The sequence below is a fragment of the Buteo buteo genome, chromosome 32 (genome assembly GCF_964188355.1).
Source record: "Buteo buteo chromosome 32, bButBut1.hap1.1, whole genome shotgun sequence".
Classification (NCBI taxonomy): domain Eukaryota; kingdom Metazoa; phylum Chordata; class Aves; order Accipitriformes; family Accipitridae; genus Buteo; species Buteo buteo.
The window spans coordinates 696,297-718,431 of NC_134202.1; the positions used below are offsets into that span (position 1 = coordinate 696,297).

At 62.8% G+C, this 22,135-nt stretch overlaps 4 protein-coding genes across 9 annotated transcripts; 2 read left to right on the forward strand and 2 right to left on the reverse strand.

Moving 5' to 3' along the window:
- Position 1: 1 nt before the first annotated feature.
- LOC142026212 (E3 ubiquitin-protein ligase TRIM39-like) lies at positions 2-8,552 on the reverse strand. 4 transcript variants are annotated; one of them, XM_075019101.1, is made up of 8 exons: positions 8,458-8,552; positions 6,479-7,815; positions 5,351-5,446; positions 5,035-5,265; positions 4,261-4,283; positions 4,025-4,146; positions 1,401-3,927; positions 2-158 (listed from the first exon to the last, which is right to left on the reverse strand). In XM_075019101.1, the coding sequence occupies exons 2-7, from the start codon at positions 6,890-6,892 to the stop codon at positions 3,380-3,382; spliced, it is 1,434 nt and encodes a 477-aa protein (XP_074875202.1). In that variant the 5' UTR covers positions 6,893-7,815; positions 8,458-8,552; the 3' UTR covers positions 2-158; positions 1,401-3,379. The 4 variants fall into 4 exon arrangements, with proteins under 4 accessions (XP_074875202.1, XP_074875203.1, XP_074875201.1 ...); XM_075019102.1 differs by having other exon boundaries at positions 6,479-7,390; positions 8,458-8,505; XM_075019100.1 differs by having other exon boundaries at positions 6,479-7,818; positions 8,458-8,495.
- On the forward strand, positions 8,522-10,312 carry RPP21 (ribonuclease P subunit p21). Its single transcript, XM_075019268.1, has 5 exons — positions 8,522-8,721; positions 9,333-9,424; positions 9,507-9,589; positions 9,696-9,800; positions 10,192-10,312. The coding sequence occupies exons 1-5, from the start codon at positions 8,611-8,613 to the stop codon at positions 10,218-10,220; spliced, it is 420 nt and encodes a 139-aa protein (XP_074875369.1). The 5' UTR covers positions 8,522-8,610; the 3' UTR covers positions 10,221-10,312.
- A 13-nt stretch (positions 10,313-10,325) lies between these two features.
- GNL1 (G protein nucleolar 1 (putative)) lies at positions 10,326-13,879 on the reverse strand. Its single transcript, XM_075019119.1, has 12 exons — positions 13,769-13,879; positions 13,572-13,695; positions 13,329-13,459; positions 12,794-12,987; positions 12,641-12,712; positions 12,336-12,528; positions 12,141-12,236; positions 11,686-11,883; positions 11,252-11,430; positions 11,016-11,163; positions 10,763-10,903; positions 10,326-10,632 (listed from the first exon to the last, which is right to left on the reverse strand). Exons 1-12 carry the CDS (start codon positions 13,842-13,844, stop codon positions 10,418-10,420), a joined length of 1,767 nt encoding a protein of 588 aa, XP_074875220.1. The 5' UTR covers positions 13,845-13,879; the 3' UTR covers positions 10,326-10,417.
- A 274-nt stretch (positions 13,880-14,153) lies between these two features.
- ABCF1 (ATP binding cassette subfamily F member 1) lies at positions 14,154-22,085 on the forward strand. 3 transcript variants are annotated; one of them, XM_075019076.1, is made up of 26 exons: positions 14,154-14,359; positions 15,041-15,087; positions 15,161-15,244; positions 15,399-15,531; positions 15,715-15,749; positions 15,975-16,079; positions 16,201-16,266; positions 16,353-16,418; positions 16,496-16,582; positions 16,687-16,776; positions 16,888-17,013; positions 17,659-17,759; positions 17,864-17,949; positions 18,067-18,206; positions 18,276-18,424; positions 18,504-18,587; positions 19,041-19,165; positions 19,259-19,371; positions 19,751-19,922; positions 20,055-20,129; positions 20,268-20,338; positions 20,644-20,676; positions 21,004-21,168; positions 21,538-21,602; positions 21,682-21,754; positions 21,845-22,085. In XM_075019076.1, the coding sequence occupies exons 1-26, from the start codon at positions 14,293-14,295 to the stop codon at positions 21,857-21,859; spliced, it is 2,373 nt and encodes a 790-aa protein (XP_074875177.1). In that variant the 5' UTR covers positions 14,154-14,292; the 3' UTR covers positions 21,860-22,085. The 3 variants fall into 3 exon arrangements, with proteins under 3 accessions (XP_074875177.1, XP_074875176.1, XP_074875174.1); XM_075019075.1 differs by having other exon boundaries at positions 15,399-15,526; positions 15,713-15,749; positions 21,000-21,168; XM_075019073.1 differs by having other exon boundaries at positions 14,234-14,359; positions 21,000-21,168.
- Positions 22,086-22,135: the final 50 nt, after the last annotated feature.

The following is a 22,135-nucleotide window of genomic DNA, read 5'->3' on the forward strand; positions in this document are numbered from 1 at the left end:
CTCGTGGTGGGGGGGGAGACGGCGTTTATTGGGGGGGCATCAGCGAAGAGGAGGAGGGGGGGCAGCTTTTGGGGGGCTCCCCCCCTCCCCCGGGTGGCTCCTTGGGGGATGGGGGGCGTGGGGGGGGTGCGGCGTCGGCACGGAGCTGGGCCCCCAGGCTGTGGGGAGAAGGGGGGGGGGGTTAGCGGTGGGGGATGTCACCAAAAAGGGAGGGGGAGACACAAAAGCACCAAATACACCCCGGGGGGGGGGCAGGGGAAGTGTCCCCAGGGGGGAAGATGTCACCAGACTGGGGTGTGTCCCCAAGGGAAGGACAAGGTGCCACCAAAACAAGCGTCATCACCCAAAAATGTCACCCAGCCGGATCGGGCCCCACCCGGCACGTGAGCCCGGGACACCTGGGTGCCCCCCCCCAGCCGGGGCGGTGTCGAGGTCACCTGGGGTGTGGTGACAACCCCGGCGGGGCAGGGGGGGGACATGAGACAGGGACACGGGACTCAGGCATCCGGGCACGTGAGGGATGGGACACGGGGTCACGGCCGGATGCTTGGGTCCCCCAGCACCCCCAAATAGCTGGGTGCCCCCCGGGTGCCCCCACCACCCGTGGGACCCCCCCCCCCCCCGCAGATGCCTGGGCTTCCCCCATGGCACCAGAAGTCCCCCAGCCCCACCAGTTCCACCCCCCCCAGCACCCCAAAAATCCCTCCCAGATGCCTGGGTGTCATCCCCCCAGTACCCCTGGATCAGCGCCCCCCCCCCAAATACCCCAGTTTCCCACACCAGCACCCCTGTGTTCCCCTCCAGCACTTGGGTCCCTCAAATCTCCCCACTTTGCCCCCCAAAGACCTGGGTCCCCCAAATCCCCACAGTTCCCCCTCAAGTCCCCCTGGATGCCTGGGTCCCCCCAAATTCCCCCTCAGCCCCACAAGTCTCCCCAGACACCTAGATTCCCCCCAAATTCTCCCTGGATGTCTGGGTCCCCCAAGTCCCGTCCCCCAAGTCCCCCCGATGCCTGGGTCCCCCAAGTCTCCCTGGATGCGTGGGTCTCCCCAAATCTGCCCAATTTGCCCCCCAAACACCTGGGTCCTCCAAGTCTTCCCTGGATGCTTGGGTCCCCCAAGTTCCCCCAGTTCCTCCTCAAGTCCCTCCAGACACCTGGATTCCCCCAAGTCCCCCCTGGACGCTTGGGTCCCCCAAGTCCCCCCTGGACACCTGGGTCTCCCCAAATTCCCCCCAAGTCCCCCCTGGACGCCTGGGTCCCCCAAGTCCCCCCAGACACCTGGATTCCTCCAAATCCCCCCTGGACGCCTGGGTCCCCCAAGTCCCCCTGGGTCTTCCCAAAGACCCCCCCAAATACCTGGGTCCCCCCCCACACCCCGCCGGCTTCCTTCTCCCTTTACCTGCAGCGCTGCGGCCGGCGAGGGGGGCCGGGACTTCCCCGAACCAAACGTTGGGCGATGCGACTCTCCACGGCCAAAGCCACGGGGGTACGGAGGCGGCGAGGGGAGCAGGGCAGGCAGCACCGCGGGCAGGAGAAGGTGGCGACGGGTTCCCCGGGACGGGCAACGGGCAGGCAGCGCCGGCAGCAGCTATGGTTACAGGCAAAAAGGACGGGGTCCCGTAGCGGTTGCCCGCAGGTCGGGCATGAGGTTTCTCGCGCCAGTCGGGCCAGCGGGCCCCGTTCCGGTGGCCCCGAGGGCGCCATGGCGTGTGGGAGGCGTGTGCGAGGCGTGTGAGAGGCGTGCGAGAGGCGTGTGGGACGGCCCAGGCGTGGGCGATGGCGGGGCGGGGATGTGGGGAGGGAGATGGGAATAACAGGGGTGGGGAGGGAGACGGGGACGTGGAGGACGTGGGGACACGGGTGGCCGTGGGGGACAGTGAGGGACGTGGATGGACATGGATGATGGGGGGACAGGGAAGGACAAGGGGACACATGGAGGGACACGGGGACGTGGATGGTGTGGGGGCACGGAGGGATGTGGGGACATGGATGGACCTGGGGACACACGGACAGAGGGACATGGGTTGACATGGGGACACATAGAGGGACAAATATGGGGACGTGGAGGGACGTGAGGACACACAGAGGGGCACAGATGTGGGGACATGGAGGGACATGGACACTGATGGACATGGAGGGGGACACAGAGGGACAGACATGGGACACGGATGGACATGTGGACGCACACACGTGGATGATGCGGAGACAGGGAAGGACATGGGGACACACGGAGGGACACAGGGATGTGGATGGTGCGGGGACACAATGGACCTGGGGGACACACAGACAGAGGGACATGGATTGACATGGGGACACAGAGAGGGACAAGTATGGGGTTGTGGAGGGACATGGAGGGACATAGATGGACAGAGGGACACTGATGGACATGGAGGGGGACACAGAGGGACGGACGTGGAACAGGGATGACAAGGACACATAGAGGGACAGAGGGATGTGTATGGTGTGGGGACAGGGAGGGACACAGATGTGGGGACACGATGGACCTGGGCACACAGAGGGACATGGAGGGACAGACATGGGGACACAGAGGGACATGGAGGGACGTGGGGACACACAGAAGGACAAATATGGGGATGTGGAGGGACACGTGGAGGGACAGAGGGACACAGATAGACATGGGGAGACACAGAGGGGCACAGAGGGACACTGAGGGACAGACAGGACACAGATGGACACAGGGACAGAAATGGACATATGGACAGGTGGAGAGCCATGGACTGACATGGGGACATGTGGAGCGACACAGACCCCAGGACGTACACGGGGACAGGGACGCACAGACAGAGGGACACAGAGGGGACATAGCCCTGCCACACGCCTGCGCCCACCACCGCACACGCCTCCAGTGGTGCCGCAGAACCAGATCTGGCCGGTGCCGGCAATCCAGACCCCCCCGATGATGCCAGTGAGCTGGGCCGCTGCGGTGCCGTGGAGCTCGATGGCAAAGAGCAAGAGCCCGGTGGTGCCGGAGAGCTGAATCCCAGTGGTGCCGGAGCACTGGATCCTGGCGGTGCTCGATGTCCAAGAGCCAACTCCCAGTGGTGCCGGATTACTAGACCCTGGTAGTGCTGGATGTCGGAAAGCCAAATCCCAGCAGTGCCGGATCACCGCATCCCAGTGGTGCCAGATGTCAGAGAGCCAAACCCTGGCGGTGCTGGAGCACCAGATCCCGGTGGTGCCAGGCATCGGAGAGCCAAACCCCTGCAGTGCCGGATATTGGACAGCCAAACCTTGTCTATGCCGGAGCGCTGGATCCTGGCAGCACATCAGAGCACAAAACCCCGGCAGTGCCAGAGTACCGGATCCCGGCGCTGCCAAACACCGTCAAGCCAAACCCCGCCGGCGCCGCTCTCCCCCTCACTCCCAATCCGTAGGTGAACGGATAACGAGAGGTGCCGCATTTTTCCTGCCAGCACGGATCCCGGGATAAAACAGCGGCCAAATCTTTTCGGTGAAAGTATCGGTGAAAGTGTAAATGTGGGAGCGATCGGTGACGTTATAAAAAGCCACTTTTCCAGCTTCATAGTCCACGAAGACACCCACCCGCTTGGGTTTCACCCGCACCGTCAGTGGGGTGAAGGGGGTGGTGGTAGCCGCATACTTATCGCCGTTCCAGAGCCGTACCCGCCAATATCCCGTCTCCGGTAACGGTGTTAATTCCCCTTTCCGACTCACCGAATCCTTACAAACGCCGAGAGCCCAATGGGTTTTATCGCCAACTTCTACCTCCCAGTAATGACGACCAGAGGTAAAACCTTGCGCCGCCAAAACGCAGGGGTAGATGGTGAAACGCCGCGGGGTATCAGGTAAATCCCGGGGTCGAACTTCCACAAAACGAACACTTTTCCGATCTTCTGATAAAACCAGGTTGGGATGTGCCGTGTCGGGATCCAGCGTCACCTCACCTGGATGGCAACACCAAGACGGGGGGGGGATTTAGGGGGTGGGGAGCACGGTGAAGTGGGGGGGTCCCGGCCACAGTATGATGGGAGGTTTCCTCACCGATGAGGCGCCGGGTGATTTTCCGGAGGGTGAAGTATTGCCGGGGGAAACTGCAGAAATTTTTCTCCAGCTCAATGGGGACGGAAACTGGTTCTTCTACCGGTGCTGCCGCCGCCTCGCACCTGCCAGCAGCCCCGGGGGAGGTGGGACACACTGGCTGATGCACCCCCAAATCCCGCTTTTCTGCCCCAGAATGGAGCCCGGAGAGCGGCCCGGATCACCTGCGCAGTTCTTACCTGGCCAGGGTGTCCTTGATGTCCTGAAATGGGAGGAAGCAGGAAAATGGGGGGAAAGGAGGAAAAAAGGGGGGTTAGGTGTGCTAGATCCCCCCTCAAAGTCGATCTCCAGGGCAGGATCGGTCCCAACCATGAAGATCCCAGCCCTGATCGCAGTTGCCAGCACCAATCCCGGCCCCCGGCGGTGATCCCAGCCCAGATCCAATCCCCAACACGGATTCCCTCCCCAGGGATCCTGCCCCAAAAACCAATCCTATCTCTGGGCATGATCCCATCCCTAAAACCAATCCCTTTTCTGATGATCCTGCCCCCAGGAATCAAACCTGTCCCTGGTGATCCCGTCCACAAACCCAATCCTGTCTGCAGTGACCCTGTCCCCAACACCAATCCCATTCCTGGGGATCCTGTCCCCAGAACCAATGCCATCCCCAAAACCAATCCCTGGCGATCCCATTCCCAATACCAGTCCCATCCCTGTGGTTGATCCTGTCCCCAGAATCGATCCTGCCCCCAGCAGCAATCCTGTCTCCAAAATCAATCCCATACCTGCTGATCCCATCCCCAGGGATCCTGTCCCCCAAACCAGCCCTGTCCCCCGGGGTGATCCCATCCCCAAAACTGATCCTATTCCCAGGGCCGATCCCTTCTCCAAACCCAATCCAATCCCCAGGGATGCCATCCCCAGCAACAAGCCCGTTCCGGGCCATCCCATCCCTGCCGCCGATCCCATCACCGGTAGTGATCCACCTGTTGCTGATCCTGATCCCGCCCTACCTTGAGCATCTCGGCACCCGACTGCAGACATTTCTCCTCCAGCTCAGCCACGAGGGCAGCCAGGACCCGGCGCTGCTCACCGAGCCGAGCCAGGTTGGCCTGAAGCCGCTGCAGGATTTCACGCTCTTCCTCCTCCAGCCGCCGCAGCAGCAGCCGCTCCTCCTCCTCCAGCAGCTGATGAAGCTCCTCAAACTCCTGGGTGATGCGTTCCCGCCGCAGAGCCACCTTCCTCTGCCAGGATGGGATAGGAAAAGACACTGGTGAGGGCCGGGAATTGCTGGGATCTCCCTGGCATCCCCCAGAACCATCAACCTGCCTTCAGCTCGCTCGGTTTCTTCTCCTCCCGTGCTCGGCAGCCAGCGACTGCCTCCAGCTTCCGCTCCAGCGGCTCCAGGCAACGCTGCAGCTTCTCCTGCCAGGGTGGGGAGAGAAGAGGGTGGGCAACGGGATGGGACCCCCCTGCCTGGAATCCTTCCTCCGGCCCCAAATCGCTTCCTCCGCCGGGGCTGAGCCCCACTGCGAGAGGCTGGAGATGAGGATGGGGATGAGCCAGGGCCCAGTTCCATCCCTGGATGGTCTGGGGGAAGAATTTGGGGCTGAAAATAGAGACAGGGAAGAGCTGCTGCACAAATTCCTCTGTAAATGGCTTCAGGGAAAGGTTTTGGGGCTGAAAACGGAGAAGGGGATGAGCCACGGCCAAAGCCCCTTGACAAATGCCTTCAGGGAGAGGGCTTGGGGCTAAATCCCATCCTCAGGGGCTCTGAAACAGAGATGGGGATGAGCCATGGCTGAAATCCCTCCAAAAACAGACTCAGGGAGAAGTTCTGGGGCTGAAAATGGGGATGGGGCTGAGCCACGGAGAAATTCCCTCTGCAAACAGCCTTGGGGAGAGGGTTTGGGGCTAAATCCCATCACCAGGGGTTGAGAAAGGGAAGGAGCCACGGCCAAAAACCCTCCCTGGATGGTCTTGAGGAAGAACTGGGGGCTGAAAACAGAAATGGGGATGAGTTGCTGCTCAACCTCCTCTGCAAACAGCCTTGGGGAGAGGGTTTGGGGCTGAATCCCCACTCCAGGGGCTGGAAAAGGAGACGGGGACAAGCCAGGACCAAATTCCCCCCACAAACTGCCTCGGGGAAAGGGTTTGGAGCTAAAAACGGAGATAGGGACAAGATGTCAGCCAAATCCCCTCCACGGTCGCCCTCAGGGAGAGAGTTTGGGGCTAAATCTACCCCCAGGCTGGAGATAGAGACGAGCCACAGCCAAAACTCCTCCCACAGATGGTCTCAGGGAAGAATTTGGGGCTGAAAATGGAGATGGAGACTAATCACAGCTGAAACCCCACCACAAACAGCCCTGAGGCCAAATTTGGGGCCGAAACCAAGACTTGGGGCCACTCCCCATCTTCACCCCATGAAGGTTTTGGTCTCCCCCCCCGTCCCCCCACCTTATACTCAATAGCTGCATCATCGAGAGGGACAAGGGCGTGGGCACGATGGGCGTGGGAGATCTCGCAGAGCAGGCACACAGGGGCTTGATCATCGCGACAGAATCGAGCCAAAGCTTGGCCATGAGCTTGACAGCGACTCTCCTCCCTGGCTTTCCGTTTGGCACCGCGAAGCTGCCGGGCGGCTTCTACCATGTTGCCGAGTTGCCGGTTGGGTCGAAGGGCGCGATGACGAGAGGTTTTACGGCAGACGGGGCAGGGGAAATCCCGCGCCAGCTCGGCCCACCAGCGAGTGATGCAGCGACGGCAGAAATTGTGACCGCATTCGATGATGACAGGATCTTGTAGGTATTCCAGGCAAACCGAGCAGCTTGCTTCCACCTGCAGCGTCTCCAGGGGGTCGGCACCCGACATGGTGGCACTGCTGTGGCCCCCCGCCGCTGCCAAAATTTGGGGGGACGGCTGGGCTCAGACAAAGAGGTTTTGGGAAGGGACAGTGGGATGGGGAGGGTTTGAAGAAGTTTTTTGGGGGCAAAAGAGCTTAAATCCGTTAAGAGGATGAGGTGGTTTCAGTAAGAACGTGATGGTGAGGGGCAGCGATGGGGATTCAAAGCAGTTTTGGGGAGAAAACAGCTCAAATCGGTCAAGGTGGTAATGTGGTTTTGGTGGGAAGCAATGCCAAGGTGCGGCAATGTGGGTTCAAAGCACTTTTCGGAAGAAAACAGCTCAATTTGGTCAAATCAACAACATGGGTTTGAACTGAAGTGATACTGAGGTGATGGCACGGATTCAAAGCGGTTTTGGGGAGAAAATGGCTCAATTCCATCCAGGTGACGATGTCATTTTGGTGCAAAGCAATCCCAAGGTGACAGCAGGGGTTCAAAGAGGTTTTGGGAAGAAAACAGCTCAAATCTGTCAAGACAATGACATGAGTTTAGTAGGACATGATGCCCAGGTGACGGCTAGAGTTCGAAGTGGTTTTGGAGTGAAAACAGCTCAATTCTGTCAAGGTGATGATGTCATTTTGGCAGGAAGCAATGCTGAGGTGATAGCAGGGGTTCAAAGCAGTTTTGGGGTGAAACCAGCTCAAAGTCTGCCAAAGCGATGACGTTGTTTTGGCAGGAAGTGACGCTGAAGTGCTGGGGCAAGCCTGAAGCAGTTTTGGGGGCGAAAGCAGCCCAATTCCATCAAAGCGATGCTGTCATTTTGCTGGGAAGCAATGCTGAGGCGATGGCGCAGGTCTGAAGCAGTTTTGGGGGTGAAAGCAGCTCAATTCCGTCAAAGCGATGCCATCATTTTGGCGGGAAGCAATGCCAAGGTGCCGAAGCGTTTTCCCACTGCTTTTTTTGGGGGGAAAACCAGCTGAATTCAGTTAAAACAACACGCTGCTGGTGGCAGGAGCGGCTGCCACGGTGACAGGGAGACCCTATAGAGGAATATGCACCTACAGCACAAACGACCCACAGAGGAGCCTCTATAGGCAGCTCCCCGTAAAGGAGAAGCTCTGGGAGAGCCCTATAGAGCAGTCGCTATAGGGTAGGACCCTATAGGGGTCTCTCCGTCCAGGGTGGGGGGTCTCTAGAGAGAAATCACCAGAGGAAGAGGTTCTCTAAGAGATTCCCCGCAGGGATGGGGTCCCTATAGGGGTGCCCCTACAGAAAAGGCACCCTGAAGTGGATGTCCTTTAGGGAAGAGCAGTACCTGGGTTCCTATAGGGGATTCCCTATGGAAAAGGGGACGCGTCGGGGGCACCCCACCCTATAGGAAGGGACCCTATAGGGGAGGCCTTGTCGGGGAGGGGAAGCTGTTCCGGGTCGCTACAGGGGTCCCTATAGGGGACATCCCTCAGGGAGGGGCCGTGCCGCGGTCCCTATAGCGGGGTTCCTATGGGAAGGGCGCTATAGGGGACACCCTATAGGGAAGGGCCGTGCCAGGGTCCCCAGAAGGGGGGGTCCCGGCTACCCCCGCCCCCCACTCACCGCCGCTCAGCCGCCGCCCGGGGCCCAGCGCCGGAAGTGACGGCTTATCGCAGCGCCGGAAGTGGCGTCCCGCGCTGGTAACCCCCTCCCGCCCCTACTTGGTAGAGCGGGACGGGGCGGTTCCGGCCCCCTCCCCGACGAGGCTACCGGCCAATGAGGAACGTCGGTCCCGCCCAGCCGGTGGGGGCGCGGCCAATCGGGAACGCGATGGCGGCGCCGGTGCGGGACCGCGAGGCGCTGCAGCGGCTCAACTTCCTCTTCCAGGTGGGGCGGGGGGGTGTATAGGGGTCCGGGGGGGGCTATAGGGGTCCGGCGGGACCCTGGGGGGGTTATGGGGGGCTATAGGGGTCCGGGGGAGACTCTGGGGGGGGTTATGGGGGGCTATAGGGGTCCGGAGGGACCCTGGCAGGGATTATGGGGGGCTGTTGGGGGCCGGGGGGGCCCTGGGGGGGTTATGGAGGGGCTACAGGGGTCCGGGGCGACCCTGGGGGTGGGTTATGGAAGGGCTACAGGGGGCCAGGGGGGCCCTGGGAGGAGTTATGCGGGTCTATAGGGGACCGGGGGGGGCCCTGGGGGAGGGTTATGGAAGGGCTACAGGGGTCAGGGGGGGCCCTGGGAGGGGTTATAGGGGGAGGTTATAGGGGTCCGGGGGGGGACTATGGGGGCCTTGAGCATCCAGGGGGGACCTGGAAGGTGCTATGGGGGTCCTGGGGACTCAGGGTGGGGGGATGTAAGGGATTGGATGGGGAAGGAAAGGGGCACAGAGAGGCTATGGGGGGCACGGGGGGCCACGGAGGTCTGGAGGAACATAATGGGGCTGGGGGGGGACAGGAGGGGTGTGTGTGGGGGTCTGCAGCCGTGTCCCCATCCCCTAGGCCGCGCACTGGGTGCTCCCGCACAGCCCAGCCCTCGCCCGCTTCTACTGCAGCACCCAGCGAGGGGCCGCCCGCCGCCTCGTCCTGCGCATGTGAGCTACAGGGAAGGGGGGGGTCCCAGGGGGTCCTGACCACCCCACACACTTAGTGTTGTGTCCCCTATCCCCCCCCCAGGGCCCCCTCGGTGAAGCGGGATGTGTGCCGCCGCTGCTGCTCCCTGCTGCTGCCCGGGGCTGGGGGTTACCTGCGCCTGCGAGGTGGGTCATGGTGGGGGGGAGCCTGGGTGACCCCCCTCAGGGGTGTTGGGGACACCCAGAGGGGTTGGGGGGGGGGCTGAGCCGGACACTTGGGTCCCTCCCGCAGGGCGGGGGCAGCCCCGGAGGGTGCTGCGATGTCAGTGCTGCGGCCGCTGCCGGCGTTACCTCTGCCAGCAGGAGCTCCGCCCCCCCGGTCAGGCCACGCCCACTGGTCAGTGAAGGGGAGGGGTCTGGGGGAAAGGGGCGGGGTCTGGGGAGAAGGGGCTTGTGCTAAGGGGAGGGGCTAGCCCTGTTAAAGTCAATCTAGGGGGTGGGGCTAAGGGCTGGGGAGGAGCCAACTCTAGGGGTGGGGCTAAGGGCTGGGGGTGGAGCCAACTCTGGGGTGGGGCTAAGGGCTGGGGGTGGAGCCAACTCCAGGGGTGGAGGTGGAGCCAAGTCTAGAGAGTGGGGTAGCTTAACCCCAGCCAGGCTAATTGGAGAATGAAGTTAATTAGGCAGGGCTACTATCAGGGGTGGGGCTAAATGCAAATAATGGGAGAGGGGTGTGGGGTTAGGGAAGGGGGTGGGGCTATCAGGGTAGTGCTGTGACATGAGTTCTCCAGGGCCCGCCCCAGAGCACAGCCCAGCATAAGCCCTACCCGACAACAGCATGGAGATGTGGCTTCTGATTGGTTCCTGCAGAAGGTGCCCCTAACCAATTAAACAAAAAAAAAAAAAAAAAAAGACCACCACCAGCTGCAGAAATAAACCTTCCTTTATTCTATATATGGTATTGGTGTAACAATATGGGGCTGGACCTCCCCTTGGCTCCACCCCCGAGGGGTAGAACTAACACTCATCCTCTCCCAGCAGAGCAAAAGGGTTGGGGGCGGTGCTGGCAGGGGGCGTGGCCTCCCCAGGCTCCACCTCCTCACCACTCTCACCCTCCTCCTCCTCCTCCGAGGTCGACCCCTCCCCAGGGGGGGCAGAGCCCCGGACACCCGGGTCCCCTTGCTCCTGCAGTGCCGCCAGCGCTGCCGTCTCGGGGTGCTGCTCCCATAAATCTGGGGGGGTGGGGGGCATAGTAAGGGGACGCAGACATCTGGGAACCTCACCCCCCCCCCCCCCCCCGAAAGGATCCAGCCCCCCTGGGGGGCAGAAGGGGGAATGGGGATGGTGGGAGCGCGGGCTCACCCTTCTGGGCAGCATAGCCGGGGGGGCGCAGGCAGAGGCGGAGTCGCCCTTCGGCCGCCAAGCGTAGGATGCTGTTGGCCGCCCGGTAGACGTCGTTGCGAGCCGCTTTCGCTGTCTTGTACCCTCGTTTCTCTGCCCACGCTAGGAGAAAAAACAAACAAACAAAAAAAAAGCCCCACAACCCACACACAAAAAAACTTTAATAATAATAAAAAAGCCCCCTTTGAGTGAATTTGCTCAGAATACAGCATACCTTCACAGATGTCCCAAGCAGTCCAGCCGGCGGCAGCGCTGGGGGGCCGCAGCTGGAGGAGAGGCGGCAGCGGGATGCGGGAGGCCAGGTAGCCCACGGCCGAGTAAGGCTCCTGCAGCTGCGAGATGGGGTAGACGCCTGCCAGCACCTGCGGCGGGGGGACACACGCAGATGGAGGGGGCTCAGCAGGGACAGGGGGGGTGTCTCTGTGAGGCGGGGGGGGGGCCAGGACCCACCTGGAGAGCCGGCGGGGCGCGGGAGGGGAAAACAAGGCCAGGACAGTCGCAGAGGCGGACGCGGGGGGTGAGGAAATGGGTCTGGAAGTAGCGGGTACGGCCGGGGGCGCGGGAGACACTGACGGCGCTTCGCCCCACCAGCGCGTTCAGCACCGACGACTTGCCAGCGTTCGGCAGGCCTGACAGGGAGGGGGGGAGGCTCGGGACACGCCCCCTCCCGGGAGCCACACCCACACAACAGGACACACCCCCATGCTAATCCCTCACCAGTCCATTTCCCTCTACCTGGTGGGCGGAGACACCCCCATAAGCCCCGCCTCATGGGGCAGACCACACCCCCTTATCAGCCCCACCCCTCACCAGGGTCCACACCCACACCCAGCATAACCCCACCTATGCGAAGCCCCGCCCCTTCGCGAAGCCCCGCCCCTCACCGACACAGCCCAGGGTGAGGACGCCATGGCGGTAACGCTCCCATTGCCGGGGGGCCACCATGCCACCGTCACCATCATCCGCCTCTCCGCTGTCCCCCGCCTCTTCCTGCTGCTCTTCCTCTTCCTCCTCTTCTTCCTCCCCCCGCGCCGCCGCCTCCTCCGCCCGGTCCAGCCGCGCTCGCCAGCTGCTCAGGTCCACTGCAAAGCCATGGTGGGGGATGATGGGGGAGAGGGGCACCCAGGGGATGCTGGGACACCACCCCCCCCCCCAGCACCCATGGGGGTCCCCACAGCTCTATCCACCCCCCCCCAGTCACCCCTTGAGACACCCACCCCACCATGAAGCGACTGAAGGGACACCACAGTCCACCCCACCCAGAAAGTGGATGGGAGACCCCACCTCATACGTTCTCCCCCCACCTCAGCACCCACGGGTGCCCCCCTTCCCTGCTCACCTTCTCCCCCTACGATGCTCTCGCAGGCCTCCAGAAGGTGCCGGGGTCCCACAGCCCGGCTCCAACCACCCCCCCGTTTCTGCCGCCGTTGTAGCCCTGGGGGAGAAATAAGGGTGGGTGGGTGGCAGAGGGGAGGGATTCGGGACACTTGGGTGCCCCTCCCCACGTCACCCCCCACCCTCACCAGGTCCCTACCACGTGCCAGGTTCTGTCGCGGAGCGGAGGTGAAGGGGACAACGCGGGCAGCGGGGAAACGACGGCGTAAGAGGTGGCTCCAGGCAGTGGCCACAGCAGGGGAGGTCAGGTCCACTTTGTTGAGGATGAGGATCAGGCCCTTCCCCAACTCACGCGTCACATGGGTGGCCAACGCCGGCGGCACGTTCAGTGCCTGATGGGGAGGACAGATGACACCAATGACAGCGTAGGGGGTGGGGGAGTGCTCAGCAGCACCCCAAATGCCTGGATCCCACCCCAGACACCTGGATCCCTCCTTCACTCACCGGGTGCCTGGCATCGGTGATGAGGAGGATGATGTCAGACATTTCCAGCACCCGCCAGAGCTGCCGCCATGTCTGGGAAGGGACACAGTGACCCCCTTTGTCCCTTAAAGTCCCCCCCCGGCCCGGTCACATCCCCTCGGTGTCCCTTCTCACCTCCAGATTGTGCTCAAAGGGAGCCACGTCCCCACCATCATCGTCGCCGTCGGTGCCCCCCTCCTCGGCGCCCCCGGGGCGCTGGCCCTCCCGGAGAGCTCGGAGGAAGGTGCTGAAAGCCGCTTCCTCCTTCACCCGCAGCTCCTCCGGGCTCATGGCAAAACTCCAGGGCGGCCGACGTGGGAAATCCAGCCCTAGCACCCAGCAGCGTGGATCCCACCAGCCCCAGGACCCCCTTGGGGGGCATTTGGCCCCCCCCCAGGCCATTCACCCCTCCTAAGCACCACATCCCCCACTCCCCATGTCTAATTGCCCCCACTCAGACCCCCCTCGACCATTATTAACCCCCCCAAGCCATTTTATCCCTAGATGATTAATTACACCCTCTCCCAGGGCAATTCCGTCTCCCCTAGTTGTTAGTTACAGTCCCCAGCACTTAACTGCCCCCCCTCCAAGCTGCTTAGCCCCCCTTCTTTGCTTACTTGCCTGCCCCCGGTGTATTTGCCCCCCTTCCCCCACGGTATCTGCCACTCACCGGGGCCGTAAATACTGTCGGGATCCAGCTCAAGGGCGGTCTCGGGCAGCAGCTCCAGCAGCTCCTCCTGGGCCCGTCGCCGGCGTCGCGCCAAGGCCTCGGCCCGCGGCCCCCCCAGCTGCAGCCGGAACCTGCCGGATACCCGCAGCCTCACGTAGACGCCCGGATCCCCTCACTCACCCACGCAGGTTCCCTCGAACCGCACACCAAACCCGCCCTCTCCTTTCCATCCCTCCCGGTTACCTGCCGGGATCATGACGGCGGGGAGGGGGAACCGGATCTCCCGTTTCAACTGGGACCGCGTCATTTCCCCGCTCCCGGCTCCCACTACGGCTGCCCGGACCCGAGTCCGGCCCTGTCGGGGCATCTACGGACAAAGAAAACGGGGGTGAGGGGCCGGCCGGCCGCCGCGGTTCTCCCTCGGCCCGGTCCCCGCTCACCGCCCCGCTTCCGTTCGCGCCGGTCGCGGAGCTGCTGCTTCTTCCGCTTCGCGCTGAACGGCCGCTTGCGGGGCATGACGGGAGATCACGTGACGGGGCGGGGCCGGCCGCGACCAATAGAAAGGGTGAAAGGCGGAGGGAGATGGGAGGGGGAGGAGCCAATGGGAGGGAAGATCGCCTCAGAAAGGGGGAGGGACGAATCGGCGGGAGAGCCAACGGCGGGAAACAACACCTCGCGGGGAAGGACGAACCAGCGGGAGCCAATGGGAGAAAAAGTTACGCCAGAAAGGGGCGGGACGAACCCGTGAAAGCCAATGGGAGGAAGAATCAACCCTGAAGGGGGAGGGACGAACTCTCCCGACCCGATTAGGGAGTCAGTGGGCGGGACCCGAGAGCCAGCGAACCAATCCCGAGCGGAAACGACCCGGGCCGGTGCCGTGGCGGACCGGAAGCGAAGACTCTACCGGGTCGACGCTCTAGCCGAGTCTCTGTGGCTGCGCAGGCGCAGTAAGAGGCGCCCGGCCATGCCGAAGGGAGCGCGCCCGGCGGCCGCCAAGCAGGAGGAATGGCGGGGGGAGGGCGAGGGACAGGGTAAGGGCGGACCCCGGGGTCTCTCCAGACGGGGGGGGGGAGGGGAGGAGTCAGGACACCTGGGGGGGGAGGGGAGGGGGGGTGGGTCTGGGTCTGGGTCCCCTGAAGGGACAGTGAGGCCTGTTGGGGGGGCTGCGACAGCTGGATGTCTAGGTCTCGGGGGTGGGTTTATCCCTTTTGGGGGGGGGAATTATCCCTTTTTGGGAGGGCATTTTTTTTGGGGGGGGCAATTATCCCTTTTGGGGGGGAACTAATCCTTTTGGGGGGCTTTATTCCTTTTGGGGGGGAGAATTATTCCTTTTGGGGGTGAATTATTCATTTTGGGGGGGGGAACTAACACTTTGGAAGGGGAATTAACCCTTTCGGGGGGGGTGAACTAACCCTTTGAAAAGGGGATTGTCCCTTTAGGGGGGCATTAACCCTTTTGGGGGGGGATTAATGCTTTTGGGGGGGTTTTGGGTGCGTCGGTGGGGTGGTAAAGCAGATGGGAGGGAGGGAGGGGGAGCACTGGGATGCTTGGGGCCCGTAGCCCGTTGTGGGGGGATGGGACAGGTGGGTCCCTTGGGATGGAGGTGGCTCCAGACACCTGGGTCCCTCAGGGCAGCGTGGGGTGGGTGGGGCAGGGTGTGGCCAGACGCTTGGGTCCCCGACGCCGCCCCCCCCCCCCCTTTCCCCGCCCAGACCAACCAGTGAAGAAGGGCAAGAAGGACCGGCGAGGCAAGAAATCGGTGAGCGCTTCACCCCTGACCCCTGACCCCAACCCTAACCCTGCGACCCCTGACCTTTGCCCTTTGCCCCCAGTTTTTCGAGGAGCTAGCGGAGGAGGAGAAACCGGCACCTGCTGAGACCCCCACCCCCCCGGAGAAGGAGGTGCCAGCCCAACAGGTTCGTTAGGGCTGCGCTAATGAGGGGCGAAGACCATTGAGGCAAAGGGGGTGGGGCTAGAGGGGAACACTGGGGAAGCTGGGACTTAGAATTAATGAATGGGGTAATGATAGGGATAATTAAAGAGGGGATTAACGAGGTGTCATCCCCCCAGGCCTCCCGGCGGAAGCGAGACCGGCGGAAAGAGCGGCGGCGTCCGGGGGCGGAGCCTGAGGCTGAGGAGGTGGAGCTTAGCCGGCGCCTGCAGGAACTGGCAGCTGCCGGCAGCGAGGAGGAGGAGGAGGAAGGTGAGTCCTGTGATGGGGGGGGGGCCGGTCCTTTATCACCCCCCACCCAGGAGTAGCGAGTCCGCCTGGGCTAGAGCGTCCCCACCAGGAAGTGCTGGGCTGGGTCCGCTCTAGGCTGTGGCTGATCTGCAGCTCTATGGTCCCTCCCTAACCCTGTCTCCCTTCTCCGTGTCTCCCCCACAGCACCAGCCCCAAGGAAAGGGGGGAGGAGGAGGAAGGTGAGCACATAGCAGGGGGAAGGGACCCCAAAAATAAGAGGGGGGGAATTTGAGGGGAGGAACACCCCAAAATTGGGGAGCAATGGGAAAATGGGGAAGGGGGAGTGAGGGAAAGGAGCCAAGATTTGAGAGCAGGGGGTAAAACTGGGACCCGCTGAAATTTGGGGGGGAGGAAGGAAATATTTCGGGGTCCCCAGTCCCCACCCCCCTGCATCCCACTCGTAGGGCGGCAATGTCTTCGCGGCACTGAGCCAGGAACAGAGTGAGGAGGAGGAGGAGGAAGAGAGGAAGGGTGAAACCTCGCGGCCCAGCAAAGGCAAAAGCAACAAGGTAGGGGTAACCCGGCTGCCTGTGTCCGCTGAGAGAGGGTGGGGGCACCCCAAAAACTGGGTCCTGTGTTGGGGGAGGGTCCCAGATGCCTGGGTCCCCCCTTTCTGACGGTTCTGGGCAGGAGGAAGAGGAGGGTGATAAGAAGAAGAAGAGTCGCAAGAACGAGAAGACCAAGGGGAAGCGGCAGGTAAAGGAGCAGTTTGGGGGAGGGGGCACCCTGGGGTGGGGGTCCCCATGCTTTGAGGTCTCACCCCGCTTTTCCCCCCCCCTCAGGGAAAAGCCCCCAGCGAGGATGAGGCCGAAGGCTCCGATGAGGATGCACGGCCCAAAAGCGGGAAGGTAAAGCGGGGCGCAGGCAGGGCAAACCCTCTTTAGTGTGGGATATCCCCCCCCACTGCATCTGTGTGTCCCCCCAGCCACAGAACAAGTTCGCAGCTCTGCGTGACGATGATGAGGAGGAGGAAGAAGACGAGGCTGAGGAACCCATGAAGGGCGACGAGCCTGTGAGTTCCTTTGGGATGAGGGGGAAGGGGGAGGTGGGGGAGCCACCCGGATGCCTGAGGCTGACTGGGGGGCTCGGGGTGGGGGTGGGGTGTCCCTGTCACAGCACGAGGAGGAGGAGGAGGAGGAGGCCGGGAGGAAGGCCGAGCCCGACGCCCGCGTCAGCAAGAAAGAGAAGAAGAAGATGAAGAAGCAGGTAAGGGTGGGGGGGCGGAGCCTGGTCCTAAATGGGTGTGGCTTGTGAGGGGTGTGGCTTGTTATTGACCCCGCCCCTTTCTCCCCCCCTTTCTCCCCCCCTACCCCCAAGATGGAGTACGAGCGACAGGTCGCTACCATAAAGGCGGCGGCGGCGGCGGGCGAGAACGACTTCTCGGTGTCGCAGGCCGAGCTCTCCTCGCGGCAGGCCATGCTGGAAAACGCTTCTGACATCAAGGTGACCCCAAATAAAACCCCCTGGGGACCCCCAAAACTCCCTGGACCCCCCCCAAATCACCCAAAACCCCCCCAAAGTCCAGCCAGGTGGTACCTACCTCTCCGCCTCCATCCTGGTGAGGTGGTATTTCCCTTGTGCCCCCCTGTATTACAGAGGTGGTATCTTCCATTCCCCAGTGGGCTGCCCCATTGTGGTGAGAAATGGGGAACTGGATTATACCATTATACTGGGAAATGGGGAAACTGGGATAAACCACTGTACTGGGAAAGGGGGGGGGGAACTGGGCTATGCTATTACACAGGGAAATGGGGGGGACTGGGCCATACCATTATACTGGGAAATAGGGAAACTGGGACAAACCACTGTACTGGGAATAGTAGGGGGAACTGGGTTATACTATGATGCAGCAAAATGGGGGGACTGGGACATACCATTATACTGGGAAATGGGGGAACTGGGACAAGCCACTGTACTGGGAAAGGAGGGGGAACTGGGCCATACTGTTACACAGGGAAATGGGGGGACTGGATCATACCATTATACTGGGGAAAGCAGAGGTGGGTCGGAGGGGCTGGGGGGGGGTGAGGGGGCTGTCCCATTATCCCCGGGGGGGGGGTTCCTGACCCCCCCGACTCCCCATCGCAGCTGGAGAAGTTCAGCATCTCGGCCCACGGGAAGGAGCTCTACGTCAACGCCGACCTCTACATCGTGGCCGGGCGCCGCTACGGCCTCGTCGGACCCAACGGGTGGGTGCCCCTCACCCTTGGGTGGCGGGGGGGGCTGTGGGGAGCGAGGGGGAATCATCACAACCCTCCCCCCCAGCAGTGTTTAACCCCTCCTTTGCCGGCAGGAAAGGGAAGACGACGTTGCTGAAGCACATCGCGAACCGGGCGCTGAGCATCCCCCCCAACATTGACGTGCTGCTTTGTGAACAAGGTGCGCTTGGGGTTCTGAGGGGGGAGGTCTCCTGGATCCCTAGGTCCCCCAAAAACACCCGAGTTCCCCCCAAAACCCCTGAGACTCCCCCCCAAAAACCCCTTCCCTGTCCCCCAGAGGTGGTGGCAGATGACACGCCGGCGGTGCAGGCAGTTCTGCGCGCCGACACCAAACGACTCCGGCTGCTGGAAGAGGAGAAACAACTACAGGCAATGCTGGAAGGGGGCGATGATGCGGCCTCTGAGCGCCTAGAGAAGGTACAGGGACACTTGGGGACATCGGAGAATCCCTGAGGACTCCCTAAATTTACACCCATCCCCTCGTAGGTGTACGAGGAGCTGCGGGCCATCGGGGCAGCCGCCGCAGAGGCCAAAGCGCGGCGTATCCTGGCTGGTCTTGGCTTCAATCCCGAAATGCAGAACAGAGCTACCAGGAAATTCTCCGGTGGGTGGCGGATGAGGGTGTCACTGGCCCGGTAAGTGGCAGGAGAGGGGATGTTGGGGGGCGGTGACAGGCGTCACCGGGATCCACTGGTGACACCAGTGTTACTTCAGGGCCTTGTTTATGGAGCCGACGTTGTTGATGTTGGATGAACCCACCAACCACCTCGACCTCAACGCCGTCATCTGGCTCAACAAGTGGGGACGGGGGGGACAAGGAGGGGGGGACAAGGGACAAGAAGGGGTTCCCAGAGGTGGGGGGGGGTGGGACCCTGAGAGGGGGTGGTCCCAAGGGGGGGATGTCACTAAAGTAGGTTGTCCCCAGGGTGGGGATGTCCCCAAGGTGGGGTGACACCATGATGGGGTGTCCCCATAGTGGGATGGCTCTAGGGTGGGGGTGTCCCCAAGGTTGGGGTGTCTCCAAGATGGGTTTCTCCCCAGGGTGGGGGTGTCCCCAGGGTGGGGTGTCCCCAGAGGGCGTTTGTCCTTCATGATCTGAGCTGTCCCCAAGACAGGAGAGCATTCCCAAAGCAGAGTGCTTTGCCAGGTTTTTCTCTGAGATGTGATTCCCCTGTGGAGGGAGGGGTTGTCCCCACATCATCCCCTCAACGTCCCCCCCGCTGATGTCCCCATCCCATGTTTCTCCTCCAGCTACCTGCAGACCTGGAAGAAGACGCTGCTGGTGGTGTCCCACGACCAGGGATTCCTCGATGACGTCTGCACCGACATCATCCACCTCGACGCTCAACGCCTTTTCTATTACCGGGGCAACTACAGTGCGTGGACAGCAAACAAATTGGGGGGGGGCTGGGGCAATTAGGGGGGTTATTTGCACCCCCCCCAATGTCCTGCTTCGTTGTCCTTTGCAGTGACGTTCAAGAAGATGTACCAGCAGAAGCAGAAGGAGCTGCTGAAGCAGTTTGAGAAGCAGGAGAAGAAGCTCCGTGACCTCAAGGCTGGTGGCAAGTCCACCAAGCAGGCGGTAAGCGAGGGGGGGATCCCTCTGGGATCCATTCCCTTGGGATCCACTCCCTGCCCCACCCCTGGATCACCGTTTGCCCCCAGCATCTCTCAGTTCCATCGTGTCCACCCCCAGATCCTCGTCCCGGGGACTCCCATTCCTCCAGGGATCCCTCCGCTTCACAACAGGGATCCCCGCTGGGGGTGGGATCTGCTGCGGGGATCTAGAGGGATCTGGGGGCCGGATTGGTGCCGGGGGCAGTTAGCGGGGCTGTTATCCCACAGGATTTCCTACAGTTGGATCCTGCCACGCAGCCCAGCTCCCTAGAAAAGATCTGGCGGTGGGTGCAGGGGGGATTCAGCAGATCCCTGAGTGAATCCCCCTACCTCGCCCCCCCCAGGAGAAGCAGACGAAGGAAGCGTTGACGCGGAAGCAGCAGAAGTGCCGGCGACGGACGGCGGCAGAGGAGGCGGCCGAAGCTCCAGAGCTGCTGAAGCGACCCCGGGAATACACCGTCCGCTTCACCTTCCCCAACCCGCCCCCCCTCAGCCCCCCCATCCTCGGCCTCCACGGTACCCTGGGGGATTTGGGGGGTGTTATGGGGCAATTAGGGGGATTTGGGGTGCTGGGGCGGGGGGTCAGAGGGTATTTGGGGGGTGTCTGGGGCCTCCCCCCAGCTCAGCTCCACCCCACCCCATCCGCAGGCGTTGACTTTGGCTACGAGGGGCAGGAGCTGCTCTTCCGCAACCTCGACTTTGGCATCGACATGGAGTCCCGGGGTGAGACCCTACGTAAACATCGTGGGGGGGTGTGGGACCTTACGATAAGGTGTGTGGGGAGGTCCCGGGAGACCCTACAATAACACGGGGTGCCGGGGGCTCCCCCTTTTTTTCTCTCTCCTGTCCCCCCCTCCCCAGTTTGCATCGTGGGTCCCAACGGCGTGGGGAAGAGCACGCTGCTGCAGCTGCTGACCGGGCAGTTGACACCGGTAGGGAGCTCCCCCCCCAAAAAAAATGGGGGGGGGGGTACACCCCCAAAAAGGTGGGGGGTGTGTCTCGGTTTGGGGGGACTTCTCTGGTTTTTAGGGCTCCCCCTGGGGATCTGGGGAGTCCTCAGTGGGGGGAGACCCTCTAATAAACCCCCCCCCATACCCTGTGAGGGGTTTGGGGTGTCCCTGGGGCTTCTGGGGGCTGAGGGGGGGTTGGGGACCCCCTGGAGCTCGGGGGGGGTTGGATTTTGGGGTCTTGCACAGCCCCCCCCGCCCCCCCAAAAACACGTGTCTGTCTCTTGCAGATACGGGGGCAGATGCGCAGGAACCACCGGCTGGTGAGTGGGGAGGGGGTGTGGCCTCTGAAAGGGGCGTGGATTCGAGATAAGAGGGCGGGGCTTCGGAAGGGAGGGCGGCCTCTAGAGGTGGAGGGGGGGCTGCAAATGATGGGGTGGAGCTTAGGGTGGGGGCGGAGCATCAGGGTGGGGGTGTGCTCTGCCCAAAGGAGGGGGTGGAGCCTATGAGGAGGGGGCGTGGCTCCCCCTGCAGCAGGCTGTTCCATGCAGCAAAGCAGAAGGGAGGGGGGGGAGGCTAATCCCAGGGGTGGGGCCGGTGGGCGTGGCCGGTGGGCGTGGCCTGACCCCCGCCTCCTCTCCCCCAGAAAGTGGGTTTTTTCAACCAGCAAGCGGCCGAGCAGCTGCGGCTGGAGGAGACGGCGGCCGAGTACCTGCAGCGCAGCTTCAACCTCCCCCACCAGGACGCCCGCAAGTGCCTGGGCCGCTTCGGGCTGGAGGGACACGCCCACACCCTGCAGATCGCCAAGCTTTCCGGTGGGGGGCGTGGCCGGCACCTAAAAGGGGCGGGGACAACGCCTGAGGGGGTGGGGTCAGCACCCGAGGGGGTGGAGCCGGGGGGGGGTTGTCTTGTGGGGAGAGGGATGGGGGCTGCTATGGAGGGGGCGGGGCTTGGGTGGAGGGGCAGGTGTGTGCCATGGGGTGGGTGGAGCCTCGTGATCCCGGGGGAGGGGCTTTGTCAGGATTCAGAAAGGGGCGGGGCCTGCTGGTGTGGGCAGGGCTGAGTGTTACTGGCAGGGCTCAGAGCCTATCAGGGAGCGGGGGGTGGAGCCACTCAGCCTAGGGGGTGGAGCTACATTGGGGGCAGGGCTACCCAGGGCTAAGCCCCCCCCCCCTTTCCCGCAGGAGGGCAGAAGGCCCGGGTGGTGTTTGCCGAGCTGGCCTGCCGCGAGCCCGATGTCCTCATCCTGGTGAGCGGGCGGGGCGCGGGGGCGGGGCTCCTGGACCCCTCCCCTCCCCAGGGTCCCTCACCCTCCCCTCCCCCGCCAGGATGAACCCACCAACAACCTGGACATCGAATCCATCGACGCTTTGGCTGACGCCATTAACGAATACCGGGGAGGTGAGATGGGGGGGAAAGCTGGGGCAGGGGTGGGTGGGGTGGCATGACATCATCGCCACCTCGCCGTGACGTCACCGCCGCCGCCCGCAGCCGTCATCGTGGTGAGCCACGATGCCCGCCTGATCACGGAGACGGGTTGTCAGCTGTGGGTGGTGGAGGAGCAGGGCCTCAGCCAGATCGACGGCGACTTCGACGACTACAAGCGGGAGGTGCTGGAGGCCCTGGGGGAGGTCGTCATCAACCGTCCCCGCGAGTGAGGGGACGCCGGGGGGCACCATCTGTGCCCCCTCCCCCCCCCCCCAGTAATAAAGAGGAATGGTGCACCAATGACTGGAAAGCGCCTTGATTTGGGGCTGCCAGCAGTAGGTTTCAGAGTCAACG

Bases quoted from the DNA above. Each gene is read 5' to 3' on its own strand.
- LOC142026212 (XM_075019099.1), bottom strand. From the start codon at position 3,289: ATGTGCTGCCAGGATCCAGCGCTCCGGCATAGACAAGGTTTGGCTGTC. The intron at 159-1,400 runs GTAAAGGGAGAA...TTCTCCCCACAG, and splicing joins CGCCGGCCGCAGCGCTGCAG to CCTGGGGGCCCAGCTCCGTG.
- RPP21 (XM_075019268.1), top strand. From the start codon at position 8,611: ATGAGGAACGTCGGTCCCGCCCAGCCGGTGGGGGCGCGGCCAATCGGG. The intron at 8,722-9,332 runs GTGGGGCGGGGG...CCCATCCCCTAG, and splicing joins GGCTCAACTTCCTCTTCCAG to GCCGCGCACTGGGTGCTCCC. The intron at 9,590-9,695 runs GTGGGTCATGGT...TCCCTCCCGCAG, and splicing joins GGGTTACCTGCGCCTGCGAG to GGCGGGGGCAGCCCCGGAGG.
- GNL1 (XM_075019119.1), bottom strand. From the start codon at position 13,844: ATGCCCCGCAAGCGGCCGTTCAGCGCGAAGCGGAAGAAGCAGCAGCTC. The intron at 12,988-13,328 runs GTGAGTGGCAGA...GCTGGGTGCTAG, and splicing joins CGACAGTATTTACGGCCCCG to GGCTGGATTTCCCACGTCGG. The intron at 12,713-12,793 runs GTGAGAAGGGAC...GTCCCTTCCCAG, and splicing joins CCTTTGAGCACAATCTGGAG to ACATGGCGGCAGCTCTGGCG.
- ABCF1 (XM_075019073.1), top strand. From the start codon at position 14,293: ATGCCGAAGGGAGCGCGCCCGGCGGCCGCCAAGCAGGAGGAATGGCGG. The intron at 15,088-15,160 runs GTGAGCGCTTCA...CTTTGCCCCCAG, and splicing joins ACCGGCGAGGCAAGAAATCG to TTTTTCGAGGAGCTAGCGGA. The intron at 16,777-16,887 runs GTAAGGGTGGGG...CCTACCCCCAAG, and splicing joins AGAAGAAGATGAAGAAGCAG to ATGGAGTACGAGCGACAGGT.